Source organism: Accipiter gentilis, chromosome 12 (assembly GCF_929443795.1).
Source record: "Accipiter gentilis chromosome 12, bAccGen1.1, whole genome shotgun sequence".
Lineage (NCBI taxonomy): Eukaryota > Metazoa > Chordata > Aves > Accipitriformes > Accipitridae > Astur > Astur gentilis.
The window spans coordinates 36,215,964-36,243,691 of NC_064891.1; the positions used below are offsets into that span (position 1 = coordinate 36,215,964).

The following is a 27,728-nucleotide window of genomic DNA, read 5'->3' on the forward strand; positions in this document are numbered from 1 at the left end:
GGGCGCCGCTGCTTTAATGTCCAGCTGTGCATATAGGGCTTTTGGTATTCTGTGTAGCTGAGAGATCTGGATGTGCCTCCCCAGCTCAGCCCCAGGAGCCCCTGGAAGCAGGGCCACAGCAGCAAGGACCTGCCACAACCCTGACATGGGCCCAATTAGGGTAACGAGGGCTGTGCCTTGGTTGACACATCAGCCTCTTCACCACTCACCACTGGGCAATAGGAAGTTGAAACCTGCCCTTTTGCTGACAGCTGCAGCTGTGGAGGAGCTTGGGCTGATGGATGTAGTGCTTAGGGATACTAAGAGCTTGTTGACAAGAACCTGCTGTTGATGCGAAATAACTTGCATATTAAATTGGACAGAGTGACCTGAAACCAGGGTGATTTTACTGTCTTGCCAAGGCGATGTGTTGCACTCAGTCACAGGAAATCTCTGTTTCTCTGACCATCTTCTGAGACCGGAGGCCCCTGCAATCTCTGACCCTGCTACTGCCAAGCTTGAAGCTTTCCCTGACACCCACGTACGACGAGCCACCATCTAACTTAGCTGCGATGTTGTGTGATGTCCCAAAGCAGAGGAACAGCCCTAAATTGTTCACTCAATTTCCCATTTCTCTCGTGGATCTCAGTGGATGAGCTTTCACTGTGGGTTCACAAAACGACACCTGTAGGAAACCACCCGGGAAAGAAAAAAATTCTAGCAGAAAGCTAGCAGTCTCAGAGGCTGACGAAAGCTCCCTGAGCACCAGAAACTGCAGGCCGGGAGGGAGCTGACAGGGCCCAGAGGCTGTGCACAGTGCCTGACACCCGTCTCTTGCAGCCCCGTGGATTTGCACAGCAAGGACAGGCCCCGGCAGCGTTTCAGTGCCAAGACAAACACTGGGGATCAGGGACTTCTGGGGCACATGGCAGCTTTGGGGATCTCTGATGCCAACATGTGATCATTCAGGGACTGCCTGCTGTCCAAAGGAGCTTTATCTGCAGACCATTTGACAAACAGGTCTCGGATACTGTAAGAAGCCAGAACAGCCACAGGATCGTAGCATAATTCAGGTCAGAAGAGACAGTGGGAGATCTTTAGTCCAACTTCCTGCTCAGGCCAGGGTCAGCTATGGGATCTGAAAAACCTCCAAGGATGGGGATGCCTTAGCCTCCCTGGGCAACCCGTTCCAGTGGCTGACTGTCCTCCTGATAAAACACTTTCCCCTTACATGCAGTCAGATGCAAGAGCTTGGCTGGCAGGAGCAGAAACTCACTGTTGTGTCATTCACGAGCAGCACAGAGACACCCTGCAGCAGGGGTTGGTATGGATGCCTGGGGAGATCACTTATTGGGGTCCTGGATTTTATGAGCTGCCCCTTCACCCCCTCACTGCCAAGTACTTCTGTAAATGGTGCAGCTGATAGGCTGTGTGTGTAGGCAAGCTTTCAAGCTGGGAATCAGTTGAAGAAAGGGAGGGTCAAGCACTACAAGCTGGGCTGCCTTTCTCTCGCTGTCTTTTTCCTGCAGCCTCACTCAGTGTCTCTATCTCCACCATGAGGTTGGGAACATGCTGGTACTGGCGTGTGAGCAAAGAAACTTGCTGCTGTACAGCAAAGGTCATAAGCCAGCACTCGCCAAGACAACCAAGGGGGCTCTCTCTTTCTGTCTTCTCCTTTGCTCATTCCTACCCAGCACAAGCAACAAAAGCATTTGTGTGTCCTCGCAGAGAACTGGATCAGGGAGCTGACTTGTCTTACAAAGGACCCAGCTCGTTCCCCTTTGCCTACCTAGCTCTGTGCAGACTATTTCCCCAGGGTGTCATCACGCAGCTGTACTATCGCTGATGCTGGGGCAAGATGAGGAACAGAGGGCTAGAGAAGGGATATCTGGCTAGCTCAAGCAACTCAAACGCTGCACGTTTAGCACTAGTGGATCCAGGTAATGGCATTTGTAGTAGATGTGCTTTGATCTCCTTGAAACTTCTCTTTGCCATTCGAGTATTTCTGAAAACTTGCTATCTCAGCTTCACATCCCTGGGAAGCATTTGGACCCAAAGCAGGAATGATCTCAGGTACTTCTGCATCACATGTCTCATTGCCCTGCAGAGCAGAGGGGACAAGAAAAGAAGCAATGCTGATCTCATTTCCACGCAGACCAAGGTCCCATTGGGGCCAAAGTTACAGTTGCCTGAAGCCCAAGTTCAAGTTCTTGCTGTTTGCTCTGCTTTCTACCTGCCCCCACTGCGCTTCTGTGGGACCAGCAAAGGGCTGTTTGAATGTAGTGGCTGCGCACCAAAGCTAGAAACAGGGAGGTGCTCTGCCAACAGCTGTACAGTGCCCCAGCAGGGCAGCACCAGTGGGAAAAAAACTCCTGGCAGTGTGCTTTCCAGGACAGTCTTTCATTCCTGCTGCTAGCTACCCCAGATCAAACCCACGCAGGGAAGCGGAGTGAACAGGAGCACAGAAAAGGGGGAACACATATTTGCTGGGTTGTTAAATTGAGCAACTAAGTTAACATTCCTGACAGACTGAGCTCATGCCCTGTCTGGGCTTTGCTTCCCCACCCCTGGGCATCATCTCTCTGGGTTTGTGTTTCGATTGTCTGAATGCTAGCAGGAGAAAACGAGATGATACATATGGATTTCTCGCTCTTTTTCCCCCCAGGTACAGCTGTCTGTTAGCAAGTGTCTCTTTTTCCTCCTGATTGTTTGCTGACATTGCTTTACAGCAAAGCCCCGGTGAGAAGAACTGCAGTCCTTTCCCAGCGTATGGGACAGACAGGTTGGTGAGAGGAGGAGGAAGGAAACCCCTTCTCTCCTGCAGGCCAATGATTAATTGTGAGTGAATGAAATGTAACTCTGGTACCAACTCCGCCTCCTACTTCTTGTCACAGGTTCATCTGAGAGGCTTGCCAGGTAAAATATCTGCTACTTTTATGAGCATCAAAATTATGTTCAGTGTCCTCATTCTAGCCCATTGATCCCTGTACGTGACTCGCCACCCCTCCCAGACTGCTGAAGAGAGCCGCCTGGCAGGGCATGATGTAACTTGTCAGCCAGATCTGCGTCAGCTCCTCCAAGCTTTGAAAAAACGGTGCCCGTAACTGAGAGCTACTTGACTGACATGTTCCAGGTCTTTATTCTGGTATGTGTAGCACGGCAGGACTTAGCTGCTGGCTGGCAGCGTGGCTGTCTCACGCACACCGCAGCTGGGGAGGCCCTCTCCCAAGCACCCCACCTCCCCAGCCCAACCGGTGAGCGTGGGGGCCGTTTCCACAGCCCGTGCTTTGCTGCTGAAGGACGGGGGTCCTTCACTCGGACCCCCTCGTTTCTTCCTCCCTTCCGTCTGCCTACACACGCGGTGCCGACACCTGAGCTGTGCTGGGAAAAGGGTGTTGCAGGAACAGAAGAAACGGGCGGCCGCGGGCAGGACGGACAGAGGGACCGCTTGTTCGCTCAGGCTGAGCTCCCGGACGGACAGACAGACAGGCTCGGTACCCCCTCTAGCGTCCACCTGCTCAAACTGCCTGCCACTTCCGAACCACAGCGGCGACCGCGCCTTCCCGAAATCCCGAGGGACTCTCACGAGCAAGCACGGCGCCTGAAAAACTGCCCTACTTCTGTTAAAGGGTCGGCTTCGGGGGAAAAAACCACACCGGGAACACCCGCCCTTTCCGCCGCAAGTAATACTTTCTGGGCGCTCTTATTTCCTTTCCCCCTGTACTGTGCAAATTAGCCCTTTCTTGGTTGGGTTTTCCTGTTACTAAAACAAATTTTCTTACCACTTCATCTTTGTGATGTTAAGTTTTGTCGATTAAGGTCAGGTTGTCACATATTAGATAGCAACAACCTCCCCTGCTCCAAATTCTTCGCAACCTTTGCAACGTCTGTGAGGAAAGTTGACTTAGTTGCTCAATTTAACAACCCAGCAAATACGCATTCTTCCATTTCTGTGCTCCTGTCCACTCCACTCCTCTGCAATGTCTGCAGACAGAGACCTCAGATAAAACAGGCGTGAAGATTAAACGTCTGTGCCTTTACACAAAGAAATGGTCTCTGCATCAGGACCACAGCTTAGACAAAGGAGGGAAAAGCTGTGCTGCTGTCTGTGCTGCCTAGGTGACTAAGCAGAGGATTTAGATACCCAGAGCTGTCAAACAGTAATAAAAGTCTCAGTGCATGTGCTAGAAATCTTTCAGTGCTAAATGCCTATCAATTCAGCCTACTTGTCATGTTTCTTCTAATGAAGAATTAGCATTAGTGTCAAAGCATGTTAATGCGATATAAAAATTACTCTGTGAATATATATGTTACAAGCTCAATTTTGATATGTTGCTGTACTGAATAACGTAGGAGGGAACAGTGACTTTCAGTTATCCTTATGCTACTGTTAAACACAATCATTGCAGTGTCTTGGTTGGCCTACATACCTAGGAGAACTCTGGAGGGAAAGACAGGGAATATTTAAAATAATGAAATCTTGGCATCACAATTATTATTTCTAAGTATGAATTTCTTACTGATACCTTTTGTTGAGGTAATTACTCTGGATAGTATTTTTTACCTCAGGCAGTAATTTACACGCATCAGCTTCCTTGTGAGCACGTATCAGCATGTTCCTAAAAGGAGTATGTTAGCTTTTGTTAAACACGCTGTGAAGGGCGGGAAGTGGTGCTCCAGCAGTAATATTACAGCATGACTCTCTACCAAGCTGTGCTCATGACATGCCAAACACAGGCATGGAATCTTGCAGCTTTAGCTTTCAAGCACCTTCAGATCTGACCCCAAGTTAACGCTGACTTTTCTTGTCTTTAAATCTGTACCCATACCCAGCAGTAACAGCGGCATTTGATCAGCCAGAAAAACAGCCAGAAGGACAGACCTTTCGGAAAGAGCTAACGGCTCCGTGCCCCGCACTCCAGCAGACCTGTGGCACCAGCAACCCCACGGCCCTGCCGGGGAGCAGGCTGCTGCAGGGGGCACTCACAGTGTGGGCAGGGCACCCAGATGCACCTTTCTGCTCACGCCACCCCTCTGCCAGCCCTTCTCCCTGGGGTCCCAGTCAGGCACAAATGGATGCTGGCAGGATCGGGTGCTCGGAGAGCAAAGGGCAGCTGTGGTTCCCACTGAGGCTGCCCAGACCTGTAGCTGCTCACTATTTCTTTAAAACATCCAGCCTGTGACAACCTGTGCAGGCTGCCCAGAACTCAGATACAGCCAAAAGTAGATATCACACTTGTTTCTGCAGTGGATCCTGGCGCTAGCCATATCAGCTCACATCCTTTTTGCCACAAATCTTTCCACTGATAATCACCCGTATGATTTTTGTCTAGCAAGGGGACTCACTCTACTTCCCTCTCTATATAAGAAGTGTTTGAACTTGACTCAATGGTGTAGAAACTTTTTTCTTATAACCTGGATATTCAGCATTAGATCCACATGGCCCCAAACTGTGTTCACTGGATCAAATTGCTTTTCCTTTTTACTTCCCGCACCCAACTGTGCTTGCTTTCAGATAACCATTCACTCTCCCCTGCAGATCACTGACCTATGGGGACATCAGCTAGGGTGAAACCATTCTCCATTACCTTCAATTGATCTCTTTTAGTTCTTTGAAATTTTGTATGCCACCTACATGCACAGTCTTCATATAGGCTAAATAAGACCGTACAAGGTTTATTTCAGTTTTCACAGCACTGACCTTCTACAGTGATCTTTTCCCTCTATGTCAAGACCAAACCAAAGTAGTTTTCCTTCAGTCTAAAAGAGAAAATAGTAGTCGGAGTCAAACTGTAAAAAAGACAGGTGAGTGCCATTTTCCCGTATTTAGAACTCGATGAGGATTTTAAAAAAATCCAAAGCCTGTGAAAAACAAATACCTCCTGACCTCACAGTTTGGTACCACCCGCCCTGATGCATGTGATAATACAAATATTTTCTTACAAACGTACATTATAAGAACCACTATGTCATCATACTTCAATCAGGAAGGCCCAAGGGTGGGTTAAGTGGTTTGGGAAATGATTAACTTGGCTATGTTGATTGAGGTTGTTTTGGTAATTCATTTTTGCCTCAGCTTCCACAAAAATAAAAAAGCCTTTCCTATAGCCAGGCAGAAATTTGAAGTCAGGGGAACTGGGGCCATGCAGCCTTATATGCTTGTACATAATGGCCTTCCATGGCCATTAATCTTCTTTTTGTTTGCGTGCCTGTGTGTGAAATGCTGGCTAAAAGGACTGCTTGTACTTGTAAAAAAACCCACCTGTTTTTTTAGTGGCTATTTTACTCATTTTAAGCACTTCTGCTACCCACACTGCATGGCAGAATGGGTGAAAGCCCAAAAGTGTATGAACATCTCGCAAAGATGGATGCACAAGTACAGTTAAACGAAACAGTGCCTGAGCAGGAAGAACTTTTGCCACGACATACAAAGACTTATCTTTGGAAACAGGCCTTATGTGACAAAATTTGACATTTGAGCAGCTTCAAAATATAGCAAGAGTATAGAACCAGAGGATTTTTTTTTTCTTATTGCTAGCAGATAGTCAAATAAATGCTAAAAAAATAAACTATAAGGTCACATTATGGCTTTCTCAAAATAAATGTGGCAGTACTTTTACTCCATGGGCTCCACCACCTATTAAGACTCCTGTACTTTTCCAAGTCTAAAAGCAGAGTAGTGCAAATTACCATTTTTAAATGCCTGAGAGGAAAGCTGTCTTTACACTGCACCTTCCCTTGCCAAACAATGCAGTGATGCTATTCACAAATGAAAATTAAAGTTTGGATTTGGGGACTTGGAGCTAACACGGATCATCAGTATGATGCGTCTTAGGACCTTCTCAACATCTAATGGTGAGGCTGCTTCTTCAGCAGCACTGGCGGTTCCCACAGGATACTGCAGTCAGCTTCCTTTAGCTTTGTTGGCAGGAGGACTTTTCTGAAGTCCGTATCTGGAGAGGTAAGAGGGACCCTGAAGGCTTTCCCACAAAAATGAGTGGGGTGAGGCATTGGTAGCCATTCCCTTTCCTGAACAAGTGATGATGTATTAGTACTAAACCCACAGTTTCTACTTGCTCTGCTGGAATTAATTCAAATATTTGCCTCACACGTAAAATTGCATCTTTTATAATCCAATATTTGCACTATATTCACAGTCACGGAATGGGAAAATTCTCCTTGTGATACAAAAAAATATAGATCTGTCAATCTTGTTCTTCACAATAATTTAGATCTCACTGAACCCCAAAAATGAAGATGAATTCTAAATTTTGTAACGACTCATACGAGGATGAAAAAACTGCAAAGCTTGAAATTCAACTACTAAAGCAGCAGTAATGACGCACAGCTATAGAAATCCATATACAGGGCATTCTTCTGCTAACCTTCAGAGGAGATAGAATTTGGAGGCTGGTTTGTGGTAGACCAGATCTAACTTTGGAGCAGGGGAACAGAGAGTACAATGCAGGGACAATGCCCTTGTTCCTTCTTTCCCCTTTGAAAGATTCTTCACAATGCTGACGAGAAGTGTGTTACAGATGACAGCACACTCACCACAGTTCTGTGCTTTAGGAGCAAACCTCAACTGAAATGAAGCACACAATTTGATTGAGACTGGTTTGTGAGATTTTTATTGAGATTATTATTTCTGCAGACCATCTTGCGACATGTGGAATTTAGAGGTGAGCTGATAAAAGCAGCAACACTGTTCTGTCATCACTGTCAGCTTTTGAAAATTTCAAAACCCTTAGTATTAAGTCCTTAAAATCTCTAACATTACTTAGGAAGATGGTCCACACTGCACCAATTTGTTTAAGAAAGCCCTTAATCAGACTGCAGACTGAAACAATTGCTCTAGAGCATGGTTTGCCCTAGCTGAGTACTCCTGAATTCAGAATCAATATGCGTCCACAGAACCAAGTCTCTTCTCCATCGCTAGGAAAAGACAGGGCGCCTGGTCTTAAGTCCTGCAGCAAATGTTGTTTTCCCTGTTCTCTCAAGGACAGCCTGGATCATGGCACAGTTCTAACACAATAGCGTCAACAGATACAGCATACAGACCAGATAGTGACCAAACCTCTGGCTAGACGACTGCATTTGTGCTGGGCACCACCATGGCTCGTGGAACATACTGCTCAAAGCACGCTCTCTGTCCAAAAAAATGCCTGTAATTACAAAACCTTCACTGGGAAAAACTCTTCCCTTCAGAAGGACTAGAGTGTTATTGCTGGCTGTCATGGTTACAGCTAAGTCACTACCTGCATTCTCTCAACTGGTGCTAACCTGAAGCATTCAAGAAACAGCAAGATCAGGGAGCTCTCGTGGTCAGTCACTCCAAAACAACTTTTGTCAGGTGTCCCATGCCATTTCGTTGCTGTGTCCTACACTTCACGCCTTTTCGTGTTCACATTAGATGTTAACTGTGCAGGATGGTGCAGGTTTCTAGTCTTGGCTCACTGACTGGTGTAATCAGTGACAGTGACTCAGCTCTTGAGGAACACCAAGTATGCACAGATGCTGCAGACCCATTTCAGAGACGGATGAAGTACCCTTTGGGATCTTCCAAGTCCCCTTCCCCCTTCAAGAATTTGGCATCACTGCATTTAATCCATGTGCTGTACTGTCACACCAGTATTTATTTGAAAATTCTACATATATATGTATCTATATCCATACACAGCTTTTATGTTACCTACATATATTCTCCAATGGAACTCTCCATCATAACCCCAGGTTTTCTTAAGGAAGTTGGCTCTGCTACAATAATGAAGCTAAATTCAGGTGACCTAGGGCAAACCCTTCTGCACATACTTGTTTTCATTTCTGTAGTTTAAATGAAAATCTTTTCAAGGTAATCTAAAATATCCCTAGACCTGAATTCCTTAGAAAAGAAATTGCAGTTGGGTATCTTAATGACCTTCAGAAACAAAGCCTTCATTTAAACTTAAAAGCATCAGCTACAATTAAAGCACTGCTTCATTCTGATAGGATCTGTTTAAAGCACTGCCAGTCAAATCATAACAGGGGCCATCAACCTTCCATTTCTAACAAGCAATTAACTCTAGCAAGCTTTCTAAAAAAAGTAGTCCTTCAGTAAATTAGGAAAAAAAACAGAAGAAAACTTCCAATAGGTGAGTCTGACCAGTTTTATTTCTTCAGAGCACCATTTTTCACTGTTGACTTGTGAATTCATTGAAATAATAAAAATCATCTTCTATCCAACCCCTGCCCCCCAAAACCAAGAACTTAGCAGTTGATTTTGAAAAGAGAATCAAATATTTATGCCTCCACACATCAGCATTTAAGTCCAAAATCCAAGAAGCCTGTGAACAGAGGCTAACAATAGCAGAGACTGATTTTTAGAAAAACAGGTGTTTTTCCTACTATCAGACAGAAATTCCCCACAAGCTTTACTGCTTTACTATCTTGTGGTTCAGCTTGCTTTTTCTCTCAGGCAGTCTCACACTCTGAGGTCCACATGGCTCCACCCCCCCCCCCCAGTCTGTAGTGGAGGTAACCGAAGGTAAACTCCAAATGAACACAATACTATTACATTTCTCTTGTTCACTGTCATTTACTCCTCAACGCTCTTAAATGTTTAAGTAAGAAAGAGTAAAATTGCAACACACTAACTGCTTTCTCATTAACCATCAGAATAAACAGATGCTTATTTTAACACGTTTCTTCAGGCAGTTGCTGATAGTTATCTTGCCACACGCTGTGGCCTGGGTAAACCGTGCTTAAAAATGATCAGAGGCTGATTCTGCCAAATAAAGACTGTTGCTGCCTGCAAGGTAAAAGCATGTTTCAAAGTACTAACAGCCCTTTAGCAGCTGTACAGCATTAAGAAAATGTGATGTAACTTTGGAGCAGTGGAAACAGTATAACTTCCTCCAACCCCAATTTTCTAGCTGTGTTTTGTCACCTAACCACCTAAACCCCCAATAAATCCACTAAACTTCAAGTATGACGTTCTGTGTTTGATAGCACTTTTGTGCTGTTAAGCGCCAGTCACAGATATCACCAGTCCTGGAGGAAGCAGTTAGAAGAATTAAAGACAAGTTTCAGGATTGTCCCGATATGTATTATTGTAGCAAAAAGAGGTGGCAATCCTTACAAAGAGATTTTGGCTGCAATTTGGAAAGCAATTGTAGAAGTGACAACAAACTGGCAAGCACATGACAGTGTATTATTCTGGCCAGCATAAATCAAAGAACATGGAGGTTAAGTAAAATGAACTGCACTTCTGTCCCTGCAACAGAGAGCAGCTTCTCAGCAGTTAGCTGATGACGCAGGTAGTTTTCTTGCTTCTCACGTGTGGGCCAAGTTGCAAGACCAGTCTTCTCACGGCTGCAATTTCTGCACGGTCACTTCAACTTCAGCTTGGGTATTCTCCAGAAATAGTAATCCTTTTTGGGAGCTTCTTTGTTGTCTGTTTGATTTTATTGCATGGGTGTCTGTTTCTGATCTTGTGCCTCTCATTTCCGTTGCTTCTAATCTGATCATTCTCTTGGGCAGTTAAGGATCTAGGCTAGAAAGGAGCTGTTCTCAATGGTCTGTTCTAGAAACCTCCTAAATCTAACTGGCTATCAACTGTGGTGGGAAAAGTCATGCTGGTCCCTCCCCCCCCCCCGCCCCCCATCACAGCTGTAATAAAAAGTCATGAAGGCTTCCACACCTTTGCACTTTCTCCCTGGGCTAGCATAATTTTCTGTCTCTGCAGGAGGGCTTGGAGACAGTCATCTCCTATTTGCTGGTGATCTTATGACCTTCTACAAAATACTAGAGCAAGAGCAGACAAGACATGTACCTGCTCTTTCATCTCCCAATTGCCAAATCCAGTCAGGATTTCATGAAGGCATTCAGCACAACTATTTAAATCTATACCCTGTCTACAACCTTGCCACCACGATGTGGGAATACATTTAAGAGAAAACTAAGTCCATGATGCCTTGTCTGAATTTCTGTCATGGTTTAACCCCAGCCAGCAACTAAGCACCATGCAGCTGCTCACTCACTCCCCCCCATCCAGTGGGATGGGGGAGGAAATCGGGGAAAAAAAAAAGTAAAACTCCTGGGTTGAGATAAGAACAGTTTAATAGAACAGAAAAGATGAAACTAATAATGATAATGATAACACTAATAAAATGACAACAGTAGTAATAAAAGGATTGGAATGTACAAATGATGCGCAGGGCAATTGCTCACCACCCGCCGACCAACTCCCAGCTAGTCCCCGAGCGGTGATTCCCTGTCCCCCCACTTCCCAGTTCCTAAATTAGATGGGACGTCCCATTGTATGGAATACACCGTTGGCCAGTTTGGGTCAGGTGCCTTGGTTGTGTCCCGTGCCAACTTCTTGTGCCCTGGCTGGGCATGAGAAGCTGAAAAATCCTTGACTTTAGTCTAAACACTACTGAGCAACAACTGAAAACATCAGTGTTATCAACATTCTTCACATGCTGAACTCAAAACATAGCACTGTACCAGCTCCTAGGAAGACAGTTAACTCTATCCCAGCTGAAACCAGGACAATTTCCCTGCCTGAGCTTTAGTGCACTATCACCACGGACTCTTGGCAGGTGGCTGTAGCGGCCATGGAGAGAAATAGGCAGCTTTGCAGGCTGGCAGCAGGTGGTGTCACCTCACTAGAAGAAACATGCTGGCAATGGAACATAAGGCAATGCTTCAAACTGGGAGAAACAGCCATCTGGTGAGCTCCACAATACTCCCTGATCTAGGCTCCAGTTTCTCTCCTAAGAGAGCTACTACCAAGAACACGTGCCCATCCTCGACCATAGCAAGGCAGTTACAGAGCTCATGCATGTCACACTTCAGATAAGGAGAGGGATCAGCACTGTTGTGACTCCTAAACTGTCATAAAAACAAAGCAATTACTTGGCAACCAGGGCAGGAGAAGCTTATCTTGCCATTATCTCAACAAAAGACTGTTTAAGGATCTTCTGTCATCTCAAGCAAAACTTCATTTTAAAAGAAGAACTAGTTCAACTATCAAACTTACTTCTGTAACAGGAGGAACCAAACCCACAGCAGTCCAGCTCTGCCTTTTCTGCTTCCTTAACACTTATTTAGAATAACAGCTCATTGCCCCAAGAAGCTTTGTCAGGAAGCCAGGATGTGATTTTCTACTTCTCCAGCTAGTCCACAGTGACCTGCAGAAGGCACTGCATTGCTCTGCCTGAGTTTAACCAGTAACTTGCTTTGCTAGCACTAAGCTGCTGAGTTGCCAGTGTACAGCAAGTCACGCTGGGCTTTTCTGTACACTCACTCGGTAGCTATACCAGTGGCAGAGCCCTTGTGAAGCCTGCCTGGCCCTCTGAGGGCAGCCAGGCATCTCCCCAGCATCACTTCAGCAGTACAGTTTTTCCTGGTTCCCACAGTTTGGCAGCAGAGCGGGGTTACTCAGTTCAGCATTGCACACAACCTGCTGCAAAACACGCCCCTGACATGTCCATGAGGTACTGCTGTCAGCTCCTGTAAGCACCTCTTGAACACAGTAGGAGAGTACAACAAGGCACTACCAGCCATACATCTCATCTAGTTTCGGACACATCAGAATACCAGGCAATGATTACATGGGCAGGCCTGCCTGCAGGCACACAGCCTGGAATACACTCACCACATTCAATAAAATACTCTCAGTGGGAGCATGGAAAGACTTGCTGGTGCAGGTATCCGTGTTTAAGTACTTAACTGCTTTGGGGCCAGAAAATTGCAATAGAGGGAAGACACATTCATGGCCATACTTGAATGCACAGGGCTTAATCCCCACGCTGCTATTTTAGCATGTGCCTTGCTCAGTGTGGTGGCCTTTGAATTAAATCATGGAATCATTGCAGGCGCTTTTTAATAAAAGACATCTCCACTAAGTTCCCTATAGACCAGCTTTGTAAAACAATTACTCTTCCTTATACAAAGAGCTGCTGTATTTAACTCAGCACAAGATTTAATAAAACAAAACAAACCAAAAATCAGTGACAGGTTTCTCTTCATGGGTCTGGCTTCCACCTTGACAAAAATCTTCCGATGCAAGAAATAGATTGAAAGAAACAACTGACCAGAAATTGGCTGAAGTCTCTAGAGAGCAGGTGGGGAAGATGAATTAACACTGTCTACATTTTCCTGCTACAACTTAAGGGTTGTACTTCAGCAGAAATATCCTCCTTATGACTTGAGTTGAGTGTGATTTGTATTTCTCCCTACATGCACTCCCTGTTGAGGCAACAGCTTTGGCTATTAGTAATGTCAATTAACTTCAACTTGCAGAACTGAAGACAAGATAACGATGCTCAGAAAAGAAAAAGGAAGAGGAGCTTTGCACTAAGCTGCACAGAACACAAAAGTTTCAGACTACTTGAAAAATCTCCCACTCCTGCTTCTTTATCCCCTATCCCCCCACATGTTCATTAGCAGGTTTAGCAGTTTTTCCAACAACAGCAGTACAGGTAGCTATACTTGCTTATTTTCTACAGCAAACTCCACTTTCAACCAGTTGCAAAGCAATGGCAAGGAAGCAGTTAACTGAATTTTCAGGGCAACGGGACACAGCTCCCAGTTTCATTCCTAATTTGACTTAGTAGGTGTCACAGCATTTGAGAACTGTGTCAACATGAGCAGAGCTACTAGGGAACGACCTAGAGCAATAGGAAATTTCTGTAAGGAGCTTACAGGTGCAAAATCACACTAGCTGGCAAACTTCTGGGCCAAAGGAGTTTTCCTTTACAATTAAATTTGATACTCTTCAGCTAAATAAATCCCAAAGCTTCTCCCTTCCATCCCCCTTCAACGCTTGACTCCTGACAGACTGCATGACCTTTCATAGTAAATCACCCCAACTTGCATCCTGCTTAGTGAATACACCAGATTGCAGGAAACTTCAGTCTATAAGGTAAAGTGAGTCTCAATTCCCCCTTTCCCACACCATGAATACTTGGCAACAACAAAGCTTGATGTCATTATTGGGTGGGTGTCAGCAACTTGTTTAAGCAAGGCATTTGATAAGATGTAGAGCTTCCTGCAAAGTTGCTACTGTTTGGAGTAGTGCGTTCCTTTCTCACAAGATGGGGATCTGGTAAATTTATCATCAAGAAAGCCAGGTAATTATTCTGCCCAGTAAATACTTTTGCTCCTTGTAAGCCAACATCTGGATTGAGTTACCACTTAAGCCAAACCACTTCACAGATTCTGCCTAGAAAAACATCAAGGAGTTACAGACTGATGTGTTTTACAATCCTCAACTATTGTGTGAGCTTCAGAATTTGTGCAAATCATTTTCTCTAAATATCATAGACAATATTCACATAGATAATAGTGGTCATATTTCACAAATTTTCTTTCAGTAAGTTATCTGTTGTTTATACCTCCTCTTAAGGAAAATACAGCCTATCAGTAAAGAGTACAATCCTTCAGCACATACCTCATTTCTCTGATTATCACTATGTTTCTCAACCAGATGACTCACCAAGCTCATTTACACTGCTCTCAAATGAAATAAACCAAGGGACTAACTGAAAAAAATTTTATTGCACCAAACAGAACTGTAAATTAAAAAGCTTTCAACATATAAACAATAATGGGATAGCAAAGCTCTCTGAAGCAATTATAGGCTCCTGTTGGATAGACCAGCCAACAAAATATGATGACAATTTACAGAGCAATGAAATCCTCACTTACAGCTGCACTTCAAGAGTATGTTTTTAAGTACAGTGGTACCTTACACTTTGTAGCAAGCAGGTATCTGGTTCTCAGATGCTTTATTGAAGTCTTTCTGTTGCTACTCACTGCCAGCGATGGACGACAAGTTGAAGCTTAGCATGCTTATACAAAGGAGCAGCAAAAGCAGGCTACTTGAAAGAAGGCAAGCCAGGACCTCTGGCTAACTATCAACAGGCAGGGCTGTACCCTCAGCAACATGGGGCACAGTCCCACACTACTTAAATAAAACAGGCACAACAGGTCTAATGAGGGCAACCACAGCAAGCCACAACCTAAACTTTAAGAGACCACCCCACATGAATAAGACAACACTAAAATACATTCAAAGTAGCAGCACAGCAAAACACAAACCAAAAAAAACCAAAAAAACCCACAACACCAAAATACTGAAACAACAGAGCACCAAGAAAAAAACAAGTGCCTGAGCCTGAGCTTAAATAAGGCTGCTGGGCCAAGGGGCAGAGGTTATGTGGTGGAGGCAGCAGGTGTAGTTGGTCAGGGCAACTAGGGCCAGCTGGTGCTCTCAGTGCTCAGACAGCTTTCATGTCAGTTGTCTAGTGCAAATTCTTCTTATACTTATGTATAGGACTGGAAATATGGAGGTGTGAGTTTGAACCAAGCCACCTGACCTGTATGAATACCTCCTGTATCTGCAGTCACCGTGATCCAAACAGTATGTTGTAGACTGCTGACGTGCCATTCTCTATGTTGCTTGTGGAAAGGCAGCCCCAAAATGCAGCAGATATGCTGCCCTAGCCGTATAATTCAGCCATACTTCAGGAACGAAAACAACAGGGCTACTAACTGGACTGTAGTCCAGAAGAATGGCATAAGATTTGCCTCTGTGGGAATTACTGATATTCTTTAATGCCTGACAAGTTTCCACTGTGTAAAAGTAACCCTTGATTTTGCAGAAAAAAAAAGATGAAAATGTCTTTAGGTACCTTTAGATCTTCATTAAGCGGCTACATTTCGCAACAGGTTTTTCCAAAGCACCTCAGAGGATTGGGACATTCAATTTCTCTTGGTTTAACTGAGTAGTCAAATTCCCAGCCACCTTTGAAAATTCTGTCTTCAAAGATTTGTTCATGCATAGGTGACTCTCAGCTACAAAAATGGTAACACTTCGTCAATTTATGAAAAGAAGTGACTCTATTCAAAACTCAGGGGCAATCTCCTGGGGTGGGAGAGGAAGCTTGACCTTATGTAAGTAAGAGAAAAAGTCTATGTAATGACTAGCAAAAGCTACAAGTGTCAGAGCACGGCCACTATGGATTTCTGTTTGAAGTCCACAAATGTAACGCATTTCCATAAAACTCAGATTTCGTTCACGAACATCCTGTTCTGGTGCACAGATTCTGTCACAAAAACAGAGGAAAACCATTTATGGAGCTTGTCTTTTATCTTCTTGTTTTAGATATGCAAAGGGTGGTTTTGCTCTTGCATCAGAGAAAGGAAGGTTTACCTAATATCCCCAAGCAAGAATGGGATAACAACATCAACAATTAAATAAACCAGACACACCATGTTCAGTTCCAAGATTTACAGGTGCTTTGAAAAGAACATGTGTCCTTTTTCTGCTGTCTGAAAAGCAGAGCGAAAGTGATGGGGGTCGAGATTCCTCTGTAGATGAGACAAAGTACCACAAAGTTTGTCCAGATGAAAGGCGAACGAATGGAGATTTGAACCATTTGACTTTTCATGTGGTGAGATCTCTCCCCTCAGAAGCAGCTGGCATAGCATGGATGGGTGTCCTTTTAACTCCTAGGTTTATTTGTCTATAACACACGCCATGACCTCAAGCTTAACACATTCTGACTTATTAATAGGGAACAGGAATATCTCCTTGAGCACAGGAAAACCTTCAAGGGAGCTCAAGAAAACACCTGCAGGGCCTGCCCAAGGCAGAGTGAGGGGCTGTGCACTGGGGCACTGAACCGGCTGGGGGCACCTCTATTTTTTGTTCAGTAGTTTATAGCATGTTGACAAGCAACAGTTGTAACCAAGGTTGCTCTTGCTGTGGAAAGTCATCTCTTTTAAACACAAGCTGGGCACACTCCGGTAATTCTGGTCCTTGGTGAAAATTAGTACTTACAGACTTCCTCAAGGCCTTGCTGAGATCCAGAAGCTAATAGCTATCCGAAGGTTAAGGGCACTGTACCAGCGCCAATGGATGGATCAACACACCAGTTCTGTACTTTCTGCTCTTCCTGGCTCCCGGAAATCCCCCTTCAGCTCTGTTTTTACATGAGGGAAGTTTGCTATGACTCATATAATGTTCTTTCGTTTCCTTTTTGTAAAAGGAAAATTCTTACTGTCAGTATTTAAGCAGTTTGACAGCACCCTGCTTCGCTCGGGCGGGCTGACAACTTCGCAACAAAGCATTTTATTCACTGGAAAATGCAGCTAAATGGAATGAAAACTTTCTGCGGGAGGGTGTCTGCGACAGAAGGAAGAAGAATTTGTTCTTCACTGAAAGAAAATGTTTTGAACTTGTATTTGCAAACGCTTCTGCACTTTGTTTCATCACAAATGAGAGGGTATTAACAAAGTAGAACCCGGACAGGATATTTCAGTGTTAGCAAAACATAGTGTTTTAGTGGTCCCCAAAGTGCTTTTTACCTCCTGCCTTAAGCCAGTCTCGAAACAAGACAGTTGTGTACTAACTGGTCTGCTAACTTGACTGCCTATCCTTGCACAGTGTGAATACCCATTCCTCGTTATCTCTGTGCTCTCTTCCAAGAGATAGACAAAAGTAAAGACATGCATGCAGTCACTTGGCTGCACACTTAATTGCTCTAAATGAGAGACAAGTCCCTGGATCTGCATGTATCACTTCCTCTTCTCCAAAACTGATTTTTATGTGCAAACAAGTAAACAAAAAAATGCAGGGAGCACAAATGCAATACAGCCTCATCCACCAATTTAGTGTGTCTTGCTTGGGGCTGTGGAGTCTGGCTAGGTCTCTTCTGGTGCCATTTTGTGGCTAATTTCTGCTGGGTGGTGCTTCTCTCTTCCAATGCCAAATCACTGCTCCCAAGCTTTGTAAAAAAAGCTCTGTTTTCTAGGGGATGTGAATTTTCCAGTGTTGGCAGATATTTTAGCCTTCCTAAATGGTCAGAAGATGCTAGCTATGTAGCACATGGGAAGAATTTTTTTGCAGTGGATCCTGCTCTGCCGGTGCAGAGTCACTTGTCAAGGACAATAGCTGTTGGCAGAGCATTAATATGACAGAATTGGGCATGCTGCCAAGGAAAGCAAACTCTTTTGTGGTTTATGCAATGTTTCACTGGCCTGTCAGTTTGAGATCACCATTGATGGCAAACTGAAAACTGCCTTTCACCATTAGTAGAAAAAAAAAGACTACTCAGCAAAATGGATAACAGACTTTACTGAACCCCCACAGCAACAAAAGCAGGTTGGGTAGATCATGCATGCATGCATGCATGCAGTGTGTTTGGGTTTGCATGTGTCTTATAACAACTGCCCTCTGTGTTGGAGGTGTGCTGCACATTAGGTAAAAAAGGTTTACCCTCTACAAAATGGAGGTTGGAGTGAGGTCCTCTTTACGTTGGCTTCTCAGAAAACTTGGAGATGATGCTGACTGCATGAAACAAAGAGTCTTTCAACTTCAGAGTTGTTGACTACAGGGCCATCTTTGTACTTGGAAATTCTGCCTGTTTGTTGTTCCAGGGATCATGGGATTATCTAAATTGGTTTTAAGAAGCTGACTTGCTTTTGCACAAGAGATCTCCTGGCATTTAACAAACTAAATGGACAGTTGCAACTGAGGTCCATGAAGTTTCAGTTATTTCTTGAGATGTCTGAGTTAGGAAGAACAGTGCTTATTGATTCTCATCCTGTCATTCATTCATGGGAAGTACCCATGAATGCTTGGAGAAAGGCTGTGTCTGAAAGGCTAAATGTCTGTAATGATTTTAATTCACAGAAGGAAGGAGCTGTGTGGCTGGGACCATGCCAAGGTGTTAGTGATATCTGTGACTTATCTTATCTGACATCACAACCTGATATACAAGGATTATCTCTTATCTGTAGACACTTGCCACTTCTAACCTTTCCTTCTTTCTCACACTCTTGGTCTCCTAACCCTTAAAAAGTAGTCTGCTTCCTCTCTACTTAAACATGCACTAAAATAAGGTGAGACAAATGAATGGTACTTTATTTCTAAATGGGAATGTCCACACTTGGTCATTGTTTTCCAATTAATCCCTTTTATCTTAGCACCTTCACGTCAGAAGCCTCTTTCTGAGTGTCCTGGGGAAACCAATCTGCTGGTGAAGTGTCAGCTGAGGCTTTCGAGGCCGCCACTGTGCAGCATGCCCCCGTATAGTAACCTGACAGCCAAACAGAGACTGGAAATGATGCTGCGTGATGTAGGCAATCTCATCATTGGACAAGCTGCTTCCTAATACATAGAAGAGGGTACACCACCAAAGGATTATGACCATGCCCCATCTACTTCTAGAAACCACCTGAAATGACACATGCAGACTGCGCACATGAAATGAAAGTGTGTGTGCTTGGGGCTTGTTTGCCAGGACGCTGGTTCCTCACTCCATCTGCTTGTACAGTGGTAGTGCAAGCTGCCATAAGCTGCAGCCCTTTCTTCGGGGAAAGGTGCAGCAGTCCATATGCTGCAGAACATGAGCTTTAGGTCACTGAATCAGCAGAAAGCTGGTTTTCTTTCACCTCTCTCTAGCTGCCTGTAGTTTCATAGGAAAATGTTTTTAAGACAGCACTGAAGCATTTCCTCCTTGTCCGGAGCTTCCTGTTTTGCCTCGTGGTCTGTCTCCATGATTCACACCGTCCCCTCCCCTCCCTTCCCTGTCTGGAATGGCTCTTGCTTTTTGCACCTCTAGTGTTAATGTGCTCAGCACGTGAAGAGAATTGCTACTCCTCCTCGGTCACCCAAAAAATAACCCTCTCAAATACTGAATTCTCTGCACATTTGAATATCAAGGTGGTTTTAAAGGGCGAAAATAAAAATCTTCTGTAGCTTCCAGTAGATTTTATAATTTCATTGCCAAGCCATTTTTGCCAGATATTTGATTTGATAAGGGAAATGTGTCATTATAAAGAGGACTTGCTGGGACTAGCAGGTGTTTGTGTCTATTGCATGCAGGTGTACAGAGAGACTTTGAGTTCAGAAAGCATGAAACATCCTTCACCCTTGGTTAAGGCATTGTTCTTAATTGGGTGACTTTGCTTTTAGAATAATAAAGTTGACACCCCACTGGATCACGCATAACACGCTAACCTGTGCGATCAGGTGACTGCCACCAGCTCTGCCATGTGAGGCTGTGCAGATCACTGCGTTTAGCCATGTCCTGTCCAGAAAGCATATCGAGACCTCAGAAGGGAAGAATATGTTATAGTTACAAAGTGACTCCGCTGCTCTGACTGACTGTGGCTCAAGAGCAGCGACTACCTATGGAATGGAGCCCCAAGTCTGGGGAGGAATTGCTTAACTTTGGCTACAGCTGCCTGTTCTTTAGCCCACGCACCCTGCCAAAGACTTTGTAACATGTATAAAATAGCATGTGGGACATCAGACAAGCTGGTATGATGGGATGAAAGAAATCTGTTTTGTGCTAAGAGCCAAGAGCTTCAGGAACAAGAGAAGCTTGGACTACCAGTTATAGGTGTGCAGCACTATGGGGGCTCAGTCAAGTGATTCAGTTCGGATCTGTTTCACATTATTTAAAAAATGCTTTTCACCAGAGATGGAGTCTGTAAGGAACAGATTATGGAAATGGCACTATGTGGTTTTAGCGTCCAAATGGGATGGGTAAGAGTTTCTGCTCCTTTTCACCTGGCATGCCAAAGCAGCAGCCAATATTACTTGTAACTCCCAGTATGACTGCGTGAGTGCCTCTTTAAATGCCTGTCTCTCCAGAGCAAGGATCGGTCAGGACCCTGGATCTGACCTGTGAACAATATAAAGGGGCAAAGGAAGCTGAGCAGCTTTCTTGCTTTTTACTTTGTTTGTGGTGAGTCTGCTCATGGGAGATAATGTCTATTTGTGACTTCGTTCTCTTCTCCAGCAACGTATTTGTGTAACTTCCTGTTGTATATAGATATAGGCTTCTGCAATGCCTTCAGACTGTGCATCGGAGCTGCCTACTGCAGCTGGTTCTGAACCAGTATGTTCACTGACCTGTATTTTGGCTATATTTGTAACTGAAAATTGCTCCATTGAAAGCTTAAATTGTGTAAGCAAGTGTACCTCAGTACCAAAATCCTGAGGATCCTGTGTTCATTTTAGGGGCAAATCCAATTAGGGCTGCTGGTTTCATTACTGCTGGTAGTTGATGCCTGCTATCCGTTCAGCAGAGCTTGCAAGAGGCATCTGTGTTTATTCCTGAACTGGAGAGATTTTGCTTAACTGACATGTGCTAAGTGCTTGGGAACTGCTGGACTTGGCGCTGAAGCAGCTGAAAGCTGTTTGTGTATAGTGTTCTGTTTTTCATGAAGGGATGAGGAAGGTGGTCCTCAGCAGAGGTAATAAAGTGATGAACAGAAAGCCCTAGAGAACATGTGTATGAACACAGATGTTGGCTCTGGTTTTACCGTGGCCCTGAATGAGACAGTCACTCTATTGGGGGGGAGCACTGCACCAAGAGATTAGTGAGGTGACACCCAAGCCATGGGGTGACTTGTGCCTCACAGCAGGGTGGCTGTTATGCTGATAAGCGATTATAGCATGCTGTTCCCTCCGGCACTCCAGGCAGGGCTTGTGCTGTAACTTATCTCTGGCAGAGGGACAGCTAGACTGCACTTAACACAAGGTAGAGATTTCCCTGAAGGACTTAGGTAAGTAGGCAGCAACTGACTTGTACTTCAAAGTAACAATGCTTCAGGGACAAAGCTAAGGAGCTCAGAGAGGCAACTGGGGAGCTAGTCACACCTTTGATGTATCCTTATCAAGATATGCAGATATAAGGCCTCCGCAGAGGCTGGCCAAGGGGCAAGTTGTTGGTTGTGTAAAGACTGAGTAGATGGGCCTTGGTTCCTTAAGGTGAGCAAGTCCTGGAGGCCTTTAATCTTAGAGCATTAAAAAAGTAAAATGACGTTGCAACCTATGAACTGTAACTCTCCCCCATAAAGCAGCAGATGTAAGTAAACGGGGCAAAGGCCTGGACTAGGTTACACGCAGCATGTTGCACTCTTGGGGCTATTTCAAGTCCTCCCAGCTTCTGGGGTTCAGGTCACCATCTCCAAACTCAGGTGGCTGCTCTTTGTAAACAAGATCCTGATCCAGTTGCTTCCGTTATTACAGAAGAGCCAGCTCTGTGGCTGCCTGCCAGCCAAGAGCCTGGATTATAGTATGCTGGAATAGAGCAAACCACTCTTTAATTTTCAGTACAGGGTAGCTTGCCTTTAGGCTTCATGAGGCACTTGAATCTCTTTGCTTGTTTCAACCCTCCAGAGGAGAAGTGGTTAACGGGGGGATAACCACTGGAAGGCTTGAAGGCTTTACTCTTTTATTTTTCTCTTTCTCCTCCCCCCCCGCCATGTTACCTGCTTAGCAGCTGAACTAAGGAGGTTCTGTCTACCTTTGTGGCTTTGTGATGTTGCCACCCGTAATCTACAGGCTTAATCTACAATCTTACAGGCTATATCTGTGCCACCGCTGGGGATGGCTGTTTTTGTGGGAGACAAAAAGGGCCTTGGAGCAGCCCCACTGGTAGATGTGTGTTACAGTGTCTTCTTTAAGTATTGTAAGGTTGTGGTGATTTCTTTCCATGATGTCAGGGAGAGAACATTTCCTCTGAGAAAACAGGTCTTCTGTTCTTTGGCTTGTGAAATCCTCTGCAGTGCTTCTGATATGCAAGTGCCACTAGGCATGCTGTGCACCAATGACTGGCATCTGCTTGGATGCACTGGGCATGCACAAAGAAGGTCTGTTGCAAAGCTGAGCCTCTGTGTGTACAGCAGTTTGTGAAGGTCAAGCAGCCTGCCCAGCACTAATGCTCTGACCAAAGAGTCTGGAAATCCTGTGTGAAGCGTAGTGGGAAGTGACAGGGACCACTGGCTCTCGGCCTCCTCTGAACTAGAGTCTCTTTACAGAAGCAAATTTTTGTCCATCTTTTCATGTTTCCTTGCTATAGGCTCTGGATGAGCAGAATCTTCAGTAGCTAAGCTCAGTAGGCACTGCTTTCTACGAGAAAGGAAATTACAGTTTTTCAGAGACTGTTGTCTCATTATGTTTGTTAGAGGTCCGTAGTTTCTTCGTCTATAGAAGATCAATATTCTAATGTCACACTTGTACTATAATATCAACAGCAACTTTGGGAGTGACAGTCAACCAAGAAAGGGAGATATCCTACTAGTTCTCTCTGAAATGATTTTTTTAAGGAATCATGGTGGGATCTTTTCTTTATGATCAATGAAAAGTAATGTATTGTTGAAATTAATTTTACTCTACTTACATGCTCAAGCCAAATTCTCAAGTAGAGAAATACATAAAGTTGTCCTTTTTTTTTTTTCCTTCAAAAAGGGGAAACCCCACAAAAAGATGCCTCATCTAGGTTAAGACATTTCCCAGGAAGAGACATGGCATACATCTGAAGCTACCTTCTGAGCAGATGACTCTGAGCATAGGGATTGGCATTGTGTGCTTTATTGCCACAGAGGCATAGCCATCTGTCAGAAATGTAATTCTCACAAGTATCATTCAGGGCTTGGCAGCCTGATATAGGAGGTGCTATCACTTGCCCTCAGACCTCCTACTTGAGCAAAAAAAAAGGATGATTGAGCAGAGCACTTCTGAAAAGAGAATGTACTGGTTATCTACTTTCTTTCAGATCAGCTTAATTTTTCAAGTGCTCTCCAAAGATAGCCCAAGTGACTCTTGAAACAATTGTGTGATCGACTCTTGAGCATACGGTGCTTTCTCTAGCTGCCTTGACCTTTGACAGCTGAACTGGACAAGCAGCTATCACTTCTCCTGGGTGTTGTGTTCTTGGCTAATCACTAAGCCCAAGCAGCCAAGGTTATATGGGGAGTCGAGAGCAGAGGGAAAGGCTTGATACCTGCTGCAGTGCAAGGGACAGAATCCCTGCCTCAGAGCCTCTAATTTTAAGGCCTCTAATTTCTGTCAGGTCAGGCTATCAAAGAGCTTCAGTAGTTTACTTTTCTCCCTTTCAATTTTAAGGGAAAAGGCCTTCCCTTCCAGTTTGCTGAAGTGGTGAGCCCAGTACAGGCTGAATTAGTGGCATGGCACTCAAGTGGTTAACACTCTTGTTTTCCCATCTGCATAGGAAAATGACTGTTCCTCTAAAGCTATTGCTCTGTGCAATAGGCTGCTGTCCTTCCTGACTCTCTGCATCCGGCAGTAACTTCCTCCCTTCAGATAAAGTGAAGTTTATCTATAGAATTCTTAGTACTGGAGGAACAAGAGAGAGGGGCAGTCATGGGATCCGCTGGTATGAGTTAGCCTCACAAAACTGAAGCTGAGCATGCCTTCCCTAACCAATGCCCACGAGAACAATTTCCCCTCCTGAAGGGGAAATTGCTATTTGGGTCACCCAGCTCGGAGTTCTCGCACACAAGGTTGTCATGCAAAAAAGTTTAAAGAAGCACGTTAAATGCGATGCAGTAGAAATGTTAAGACTGCCATCTCAGACTTGGTTTGTACACTGATGGTGCAGTTAACAAATGAAGAAATTTGTGGCTCATGTTCTGCTTGTTACATTTGGATTTTGTGACATGTTTCATAGTCCTTAAAATGTACTGCTTTAACAACATATATAAGCACAAATTATACGTACAAGAACTGTGCACTTAGCTTCTAGTCTTACTGTTTCTGGATGATGGTACAAATTCAGCTTTAAATTATGCTCTGAAAGATTTCCCTGCGTCTTTGTGGCTATTTGGAGGCATTTCAGCACTAGGTAAAGAACACTGGCTTTTAATTACAGATGGGAAAAAGCTGAAAAGGAAAACAGTTTCAAAATGCTATGTTACATAAGTAAGAATATTTAGAAAATGGATTTTAGAGTCGCTTTGCTCTGGTAATGGCATGGGCCACCTGAAACCTCAGGACTCTGGATCTCTCTTTGGTGACTGGAACCAATCACCAATAGCTGGAACCAATTGCCAATCCTGTGTGCTTAGGTTTCCACCTCCCATACAGAAAGAAATTATTGTCTCTAGTGATGTTCCATGTCCTCATGTTTTTCCCAATACTTTTGTTTTCGCTGCAATCAGAGGGCCCAAGCCCCATGGTGGGCAATGGGAAGTGGTGCGTTGCTTAGTGCACTTTGGATCACAGTTGTGGTTTACCTGGATTAACTCTGTCCTCGCTGCAATCCCATTCTCTGTGAATGCTGATGGGAACTGATGGTTGAATTCAGAGTCCTCAAAGGAGAATGCACTGTGGTTCATAGGAAACGTCCCCAGATAGGGGAGAGGTTCTGAAACCACCTTCTTGACAGAACAGCGAAGCTAACAAGCGTCTGTTTGGATGGACTTCGTAGGATACTGATGTCTGTAGGAACAATACTTTAGGCCTCAGTAAGCCAGGAATTTCAGTTTCTTTCTGTATTCCTAGGATCATTGTGTTCTCTTTGCAGATCTAGAACAGATCTTATGTCAGTTAACACCAATCTGATTCTGCCACATCTTCTCTGTGAAGACTATCAGCTCCTTGAGACAGGTGTTTCTTCTGCTGTGATGGAGCCTTAACGTCCTTCTAAAGCAGTAAGTTGTCTTAAAAAAGGTAATGTAACTTACTTGGTTGAAAGAGAGTGTAAATCAAACATTTAGCAGCAGTCTGGTATTACTTTTCTATGTCTGTCTAACAGAAAATGAGTCGCTTTGTTCTGATGATAGAGTCCTCATACTAATTTTCTGAGACTGTTATTAAGAGTTGTACGTGACATTTGGTGTTGTACAGTGGATGATCAGTACCTGCTGCACCAGGTGCTATATGAGGCCAAAAAAAGTAATTAGGTAGTAAATAGCTCTGAGGTTCCTGTGGCTGTGCTCCAACGCTATCAAATGTCTGTTGTTCTCTAGTGTCTGACAAGATGAGAGCACTTTAGTGGGGACTGTGAAAGGGTTTCTCTCTTCACTGCTCCTAATAATAACAAAAGTGCAGGACCTTAATATCTTTGAGACACCTGTCAATTGTGAGTTCACCTTTCAAGCCATGCTTCATAAGGATCTTGCCTCTGCTGGCAGTTGAGGTAGGGATTTCAGTTAGGTCAGTGTCAATTCAAAGCAGGAAGGAAGCCAGCGGGCAGCTTGTACTTGTTCTTTTTGTCCCTGAGTAAGCTGGATTCGTAAGTTACTGAAGAGGGAAGGGGAGGAGGTAAGAAATGAAAACAGCTCTAACCAGCTGGAACTAGATCTCTCCTAGCTAGACAGTTACAATTTGTCAAACAGAAACAATGCCTAACTGTTTGCCTTGCGAGTAAACATGACCGGAACAAAGCCTCAGCTGTATGTGTGTGTGCTTGTGAACCTCTTTGCACTTACTTTACTGGCTGTCCACGTGCTGGTCAGTGTGTGGCTTGTATCTTTAATCAAAGACAAAAGGAGAGGGAAGGGCAGGCAGCGACAGGCAAACATAACCCTTCCGCTCACTGGGAGACCTGCAGTTTGTCTATGCCGGGCCTATGGTATGTTTCTGGTGTGTCTGAAAGATTTCTGTATGTAGTTCCACATGTAAGTAAAAGCAGAGTTGGCAAGTAAGTTCAGATGAATTAGGACCAGCTACAATTACCTCAGGGAGCTCTACAAACAAAACAGCCATCCTAGTGAGCCTTACGAGCATAGCTAATTTGGTTACTAACATGGTCATTATGACTGCATGGTGAGAAAGGGTTAGATTAGCAGCTTGGTGCTACCCATGTACCTTTATTCTACATGCACTGCAGCACTGTTCAGCTGCCCACTGTATCACCTAGCAGGCGTGGGGTTACTTTGGTGCCTGAGTAGTCTGAAATTACCCTTCGATTTTGTACAGGGGAACATCTCAACCATTTATCTTCAGCTAGTAAGGCACAGAGCTGGGGTTGCTGTTAGAGAATCCACTCCTTTGCTTCATCCCTCTTGGCTCACAACACAGCTACTCTGTTCTCATTGTGAAAGCTGGGAACAGTGAGGTTGATGCTTTATTTTCCAATGTCTTTTTTAACTGTGGAGTCTCAAAATGGTAAGAATATGTAACTCGTTTGTCACTGCTCCTAGTGATGGGAGGGAAGAATGAGGGGAATGTGTCCCGTGGTGCCAGAGTGATTTGGAAACAGAACAGTGAAGTTCTGGTGAAATGAAATCAATTAGTCTAATTAGCCTGTCCACTTAATTACAATTATTTTCGTTGTGTCAGTTTGCCCAGGCTAAATGACATGAGGGGGGAAGAGCGGATGTGTGTCTGGAAGCATCTGGATAACTATGACATTAGAGCAGGAAAAGAGGTAGTCGGGGAGTGGTGAAGTGTAGGACAGGGAGCAGGAATGCTGGAATGAGAAAAAGAAGTATTGGGAATGATGGAGATTGGGCTCTCAGTTTACTTTACTTGCAGACAGTGAAGGATTTCTCATCCAGGGAAAGACAACTCGATGCTTCAATCTGGATACAGCGCTGGTAATAACATGTAAAGGAATTGCCTTCCCCGTAGGTGCAGGAACAGGCTGGGTGATTAAGTCCCTGCAAATGGACCATTAAAATCCTTGCTCATTTTCTGTCTGCTTTCCAAGATCCTGGAGGGAGCTGAAGCACCATGTTCTCTAGTTATGCCTTAGCTACACTATTCTCTTAGAGCCTTGCAGTGCCGAGGTCTCTGCTGCAACAGTGGTCTCCTCCTCAGCTGCCACCTTTCAGTTTGTTCTGACCATGGAAGATGATGCCAAATGGCAGCATGTACTGATCCTTGGCTCACAGTACTTGGCAAACCAACCCTGGAACTGATTAGCCTTTAACTTCACTTATCTGCTTAACAGCACAGCTTTCTGAAGTAAGAGATCGGCACTGGCGCCAGCAGA

General features: G+C 44.5%; 1 protein-coding gene across 5 annotated transcripts in view; it reads left to right on the forward strand.

Moving 5' to 3' along the window:
• The first annotated feature begins 3,099 nt into the window (after positions 1-3,099).
• The window catches only part of BMP2K (BMP2 inducible kinase), a 126,635-nt gene continuing 102,006 nt past the window's right edge, over positions 3,100-27,728 (forward strand). For 3 of the 5 annotated variants that reach the window (XR_007507893.1, XM_049815554.1, XM_049815563.1), the window contains exon 1: positions 3,100-3,662. Coding sequence is in view for 2 of the 5 variants with exons in the window: in XM_049815554.1 (XP_049671511.1) it covers positions 3,104-3,662 (559 nt within the window). In the remaining 3 variants the exon portion in view is untranslated. Of the gene's footprint in view, positions 3,663-21,443; positions 21,550-25,313; positions 25,460-27,728 lie in introns of those variants that run through there. The other 2 variants (XM_049815557.1, XM_049815556.1) reach the window with 2 other exon arrangements.